Raw genomic sequence first — 6499 nt, 5'->3', positions numbered from 1 at the left:
ACTCAAAGTCCTCGAGAGGAGGGTAAATTGACTTAATTTTTCGATCTTCATTCTTTATATTATCTTTTAATCTCTATATTTTGGTTTCTTTTCCTTTTCTCTTTTTATATCTCTTCCTTTACTTATTTTTCTGTGTGCTCCTTCCTTTTCATTTCTCTCTGTTTCTGACATGCTTTCTTGGTGTTCCTTCAAAAGTCACTGCCCTTCCTTAACAGCTGGTTTACATTTCTTGTCCTGGATACAAGCCTTAATCAACTTCCATAGTGGTCTTGTTNCTGCTTTCACTTTCCCTTCAGCTTCCTCTCTTGCTATCTCTCTCCCTAACTTTTCCCAACTAGGTAGTGTCAGCGACCCAGTGGGGGCAAACCAAGGAGCAAGTCTGTCTATCTCTTTTAAGAACCCTCTCACTGTACTTTCAGAAATCTTTAAACCTCGTTCTCTAAGCAAGGCTTGCACTGGCCCTACTCACGGCGTAGACTGGCCAGTACTCATGATCGTCCTGGACTAAAGTGTTCTTGAGACACTCACCTATCTATGTGAAATTCTTAGTCCCAAGATCGACTCACGAGTTTATCTACACTCGCTTTATGAGCTTATGTATCTGCCAAGCTATTCCCAGCAGATACACTCATGACCAGGGCGATGACAATTAAGGTAATGGCATAATATCAAGGCAAGAAAGAAAGCAAGCAACACAACCCCAGCGACAATTACCGGATCTATTCCGTAGGAAAGCATACCTCTCAGAGACTTACATTAATTTCTTTTTACTTACCGGTACCAACGTTCCCTAGCTGAAGAGTTCTGAATCCACGAGGTCGAATCTTTCTCAACAGCCTTTATTGAGGGAACACTTCTTCTCCCCGTGATGCAGTTCTGAGTCCTCCCTGTAACAGGGGGTCTTCACTTGTGCCTGAAGATGGTTCGTTTTCCCAGGTTTCAGCACCACTTGTGAGTGCCCGACTCGCCAGCAAGAAAGACGCCACAACAGGATCCTTCTGCACACGTTTACTGGGAGAGCTTGATTGCGAAGGCAAAAAACCTTGAGCCCGAAAACCAGTGCTGCTTATATAGGCCTAGGACAGGCATGTCTACACCCGATTGGTTATGCTTTCAGTACCTCATTTACATGCCTCAGGCCAGGCAGTGACTCGGCAAAAAACTCTACTGCACATGCGCACATTGGTTGTTTACCCAAACTTATGGGTGGTGGCCAGGGGTAGCCAGCGCCATCTTGTAATGGCGTATGTGGCTTCCCATAGAATGGCTAAGATCAAAAATTCAGATGACAGCAGATGCTGGTGAGGATGTGGAGAAAGAGGAACACTCCTCCATTGCTGGTGAGATTGCAAGCTTGTACAACCACTCTGGAAATCAGTCTGGCGGTTCCTCAGAAAACTGGACATAGAACTACTGGATGAACCAGCAATACCTCTCCTGGGCATATACCCAGAAGATGTTCCAAGCTTCTACGTCTTGACCTGCTTGAGTTCCAGTCCTGACTTCCTTTAGTGATGAACAGCAGTTTGGAGGTGTAAGCTGAATAAACCCTTTCCTCCCCAACTTAGTTCTTGGTCATGATGTTTTGTCCAGGAATAGAAACCCTGACTAAGACACCCACCTTATTGTGTTCTGCACAGTCCTGAGAACAGACAATGGTAGCCATACTTTCAGTTTCAAATGATGAATTTATTAAGCATATAACAAGCTAAGTAAAAGAGTAAATAGAAAAAAAAACAACATGACAAAACATCATGTTAATCATGTACTTCAAAATGTACTTCAAATATTCAGGGGGAATGGACAGGGAGAGGGGAATCCAGGGGAAGTCCTGCAGAAGCAATCAGCTGGAGTTTCCAATAGAGCTCAGGACAGAGAAGAGTTAACCTCTGGTGGGGCTTCCAGATAAAAGAATATATAGCGAGCGAGCAAGCGAGCGAGAGAGAAACTGCCATCAAACTGGATGCTCATAACAGGCAGCAGGAACTGTTTGTGGAAACAACAGTCAGCCAGTTTCCAGTTGAGATTTCTCTCCATGACTGGGCTTCTGTGGCTGAATGTCCTGCTTCTCTTTCCCACTTTACATCCCAGGATAATCAGTTGTAACCTCTGTTAGAGATGGTCTCCTTCTAGCTGCTTTCAAGGACATGGTATTTTCACTCTTGGACTGGCTTTGTTGGTTCCTCCTCCCTGTCACAGAGTTAGAGGGGGCAAGGCCACCCCTAGACAAGACACTTCGGAGGGCATTTTATGAGTCTTGGGTTTGAAATGGGGGAGGGGGCAGTCCTGCTTCCAGAGTGGTCTTCTCAGTAGGCTCAGACCTGGCCGTTCCCCAGGGTGACGAATATGGTATGCCCTAAGTTTTCTTTAGAAAGATGATCAAACAGGAAGGACGATATAGAAGGTTAGAGACGGGAGTGTGGCAGGCTGTCTATACATAAAGGTGGGCTCTCTGAGCATCATGCTGTTGGCTGCTGGAGGGACGGGTACTGGAGGGACCAGAAAGGACTAGGTTAACAAAACGGTGTGATTGCACGGTTCATGTTCGCTTGTATCCTCGATTGAAAAAATCCTTTTGAAATTCTTCTCAAATTTGTTTCTTACTCTGATTCCAAGATTTTTGAACCTGCTCTGAAAAAGAAGTAGGAAATTGATGATAGCCATTGCTGAACACACTTAGTTAGCCATCCCTCTGGATAACACAGAACCTCACTTAGACTATTCCAAATAGTGAGGGTAAACCCAATTAAGAGGAGGTAGTGGGGCCTTCAAGATGGCTTAGTGGTTAAAGGCACCTGCCCCTAACCAGACCTGAGTCCAATTCCTGGGACCCCCACATTGTGGAAAGATTCTAATAATGTGTGACCCACACACATGTACCTGCACCCACTGCGGCGTGCACCCTCTCCCTTCAGCTTCTTGGGTGCTCTCTCTAGTTTCTCCATTGGGGGCCCTGTGTTCCATCTTATAGATGACTGTGAGCATCCATTTCTGTATTTGCCAGGCACTGGCATAGCCTCATATGAGACGGCTATAACAGGGTCCCTTCAGCAAAATCTTTCTGGCATATGCAATAGTGTCTGGGTAAGAGATTTTTTTTTTCTACAGCACTAGAGATTCAGAAATGTGAGGTTTTGCAATTTGAGACATTTGATTTCTCTCCTTTTATAGATGGGAAATGCTAGCTGTCTTTAAAACACACTGCTGTTCCCTGTAACGAAGAGCAGCTCTGTAACCTACTGCTCTCCACAGGTGAGAAATCACCTGTCTGAAAGTGGAGCCTTTGGTCCTCCTCGGGTCACCGTGGCTTTCCCCTCCTGTAGCATGGGACTTCTAGAATCCTCCCTCAGATTTGACTTGTACAGGGCTTACCCCTTGATGAGAGAAATTATAGCATCCACCTGAGTAGAGAAAGAGACTCAACTCAGAGCCAAAAGGAAGCACAACAGAGGCACTTACTTTATAAAATATACTGTGGTTGTGAAAGATGAGGCGCATGTCCTCCACAAAGCGTTGTACCGAATGGTATGCCTTCTTATTCAGCCTATTCTTGATTTTGTTTAACCACATGTGCTCCCGGAGGTCTGGAAACTTCTCTTTCCTCTGTTGAGGAAAGCAGAGAAGGCAGAGCTATCAGCATAATCCTGAGTTGGCCTTCCCACACTCCCATGGCTATGGACTCTGTCTGAATGTTTGCATGGCCACTCCAGTCTAAACCCCTGGTGCACTGAGAAGTAAGGGCACTGCAAGGTCATTAGGTTTTGGAGGTGTAGTACCTGTGAGAGGGATGAGTGCCCTCACTGAGACTCCAGGGAGCCCCCTCCCTCTCTTTTCACCATACGAGAGAGCAGTCAGAAGTGAAGCATCTGCATCCCAGAAGACTTTTAGCCAGTTATGCTGGTGCACACCTATACTCCAGCACTTGGGAAGCAGAGGCAGATGAACCTCTGTGAGTCTGAAGCCAGCCTGGTTACACAGTTCCAGGTCAGCCAGAGCTACACAGTGAGACTCTGTCTCAAAAACAAAAACAAAAACAAAAACAGAAAACAAAACAACAATAACCAAACAACTAAGAAGTAGAAGACCCTATCTAGAACCCAATCATATTGGCACCTCAGCCTCAGACCTCCAGTCTCTCGAACCATAAGAAACAAATTGTATTCTATATACAAATAGTATGTATATACTGTTCCCAGACTATGGTCATTTGCTACGTATGGCTACCTACACAAAGGGACCCATCCACAAGGCAAAGAGAAAGCCCACAAGTATGAGGAGAAGATCACAAGGTTGCAGTTCTGTTGCTTTACTCACTTGCTTTGGTTTGAGGATAAAAAAGGCACTTTTTGAATAGCAATAGATAGTCAAAAGAAGCAGCTCACATTTCTGCAGAAAATGAAAGGTAGTCACTTTTAAGTGGAAGATAACTTACAGAGAAAAGGCATATTTAAATTCCAAGATGCAAGGAACAATTCCCAGACCTTTGACCTCTTTGAGACAAATATGAAATGCAGCTACTCCCTGGAGTCCAAAGTCTAGCATTGGGTCACATGATCAAAGGACATCACCATTTACCTTGGGGTTCTGTTCCTCACCGGCTGTGAGACTGAGTTCCTCTGCCAACCAAAAAGGGGACCTTCAACTTTGCCCGGACTCACCTGCTGTTCCTCAGGTGACATCTTCCTCTTCAGGACCTCAGCTTCCTTATGACATGCTTGGGTTTTTTGGCCCCTTAACTGATTCTTTCTCTTGCAGAAGGCACAATGCCATGAGCTACTGAGAGGTCAGGTATAAAGTGAGCAAGACAGACAGAGTCTGTAAACCAGCACCACCCCCCTTCCTGTGGCTGATAAAGACCTCTGTTAAACAACGAGGAGTGGTTTCTACCTTGTGTTTACCTTTGCTCTTGGAGGACCCTATACTGGATCTCCATGTAGGCTCAAAATGCAAGGATAACCCCTTCCATTAAAAGTCAATATGTTGAATGAGGAGTTTACCCAAGGAAGTGATAGATTCCCATCGACTTCTCCATCCAAAAGCATTGGGTGTTTGACAAGAAGCTATGTTTGGCCCTAACAGTGAATTTATTGCCTTAAACAAGGAGTCTTGAACCTTGATGGACCAACCAGACTATAGAGATACAGTCAGGAAACCAGAAAGCAGATCTTGCTTCTCAGTCCTGCTGAGAACAAGCTACCGGTGTCTTTTCACCTGGCATTGTAAGGACTGTGGCCAGAAATTGTGTTATGGAAACAGTGGAAAGGAGATTTGCTCACAGTGTTAAATGCTTTCCACTTTACCTGACATGCCTACTAGTTTCATGTCAACTCAAGTCATTTTGGAAGAGGAAACCTCAATGGAGGAAAATCAATGCCTTAACCAGATTGGTCTGTGGGTGGGAGAGCCTGTGGTACATTTTGTTGGTTGATGATTGATATGGGAGCTCTAGCTCACTGTGGGTGGTGCCACCCCTGGGCAGGTGGTCCTGGGTAATATAAGAAATTAATCGGCTGAACAAGCTATGAGGAGCAAGCCAGTAAGTAGCTCTCCATGGTCTCTGAATCAGCGTCTGCCTCTAGGTTCCCATTCTGACTTTGCTGGGTGGTAGATTACAAACTGTTAGATAAAATAGTCTTCCCTTCCGAAGTTTATTTTGGTTGTGGTGTTTTGTCACAGTGATAAAAACCTTGACTAAGAGACCCCAACTTTCATTCATTTCAATGATCCATCTTAACAAGACTGGCCTCTCTTTTTGTCCATCCAGTATTTTTTCAAGGTGCCCATTACAAAATGCCCCTGGCAGGGTGTTGAGAGCTGCATGTGGGTAGAGTTAAAGAGCTGATTCATTTTGTGCCTAGGTAGCTTGTCTAACTAGTCAGAAGATGTTTCCAATGATTCTCTGAGATGGTGTTCTGGGAGCCTGTGGGTGGTCTTATGACTCCAGAGGACAATGCTCTGTTAGAGGGTTTCCAGTAGAGACCAGTTTCTGGGTCACAGTAGTTCTGTCCACACCATCCACAGATCCACCAAATCCCTGGTCCACCTCTTGGAATCTCACACACCACCTCTGTCCAGAGACAAATCTGTAGCAAAGACGTGCTTTGGTTGGGGTGAAGTGCTGACACTCAGAATTCACAGTTCTTATGATGTGCTCTGGAACCCAGCACTAACTAGTTTGGTAGAATGCTACGGTGGACTTCTGAAGGCTTGATACAACCCAGCTGTGTCAACTTTGGAATTCCGGAGTGGGGAAGAATAATATATGGTTCAGACCAACAACCACTCTATGGTGTCATCACCCTAATGGAGTACCCCAGGAAGATAAGATGGAGCAATGCTTCTTACAGGTAACCACCTGCAAGGCCTTTATTTCTATCAGATTCCTGCTATGAGTGCAGAGAAATAGCACTGGACACTTCTGGATCTTGAGACTAAGAGCCAGCACACCTCTCTCTCTCTCTCTCTCTCTCTCTCTCTCTCTCTCTCTCTCTCTCTCTCT

The 6499-nt window shown here is 45.2% G+C and overlaps 1 protein-coding gene across 5 annotated transcripts in view; it reads right to left on the bottom strand.

Annotated features, from left to right (window-relative positions):
• Positions 1 to 1668: 1668 nt before the first annotated feature.
• Positions 1669 to 6499, bottom strand: part of LOC110292222 (nuclear autoantigen Sp-100-like) — a 60638-nt gene continuing 55807 nt past the window's right edge. For 4 of the 5 annotated variants that reach the window (XM_029474812.1, XM_029474839.1, XM_029474833.1 and 1 more), the window contains 4 exons: positions 4659 to 4776; positions 4315 to 4386; positions 3460 to 3603; positions 1669 to 2631 (listed from right to left, as the gene is read on the bottom strand). In XM_029474812.1, the coding sequence (XP_029330672.1) occupies positions 2509 to 2631; positions 3460 to 3603; positions 4315 to 4386; positions 4659 to 4776 (457 nt within the window). In that variant the 3' untranslated portion in view covers positions 1669 to 2508. The remainder of the gene's footprint in view (positions 2632 to 3459; positions 3604 to 4314; positions 4387 to 4658; positions 4777 to 6499) is intronic. The other variant, XM_029474823.1, reaches the window with a different exon arrangement.

The sequence above is a fragment of the Mus caroli genome, chromosome 1 (assembly GCF_900094665.2).
Source record: "Mus caroli chromosome 1, CAROLI_EIJ_v1.1, whole genome shotgun sequence".
NCBI classification, from domain to species: Eukaryota; Metazoa; Chordata; class Mammalia; order Rodentia; family Muridae; genus Mus; species Mus caroli.
Note: the sequence above shows the minus strand (reverse complement) of the source record. Positions and strands in the feature narration are given on the sequence as shown.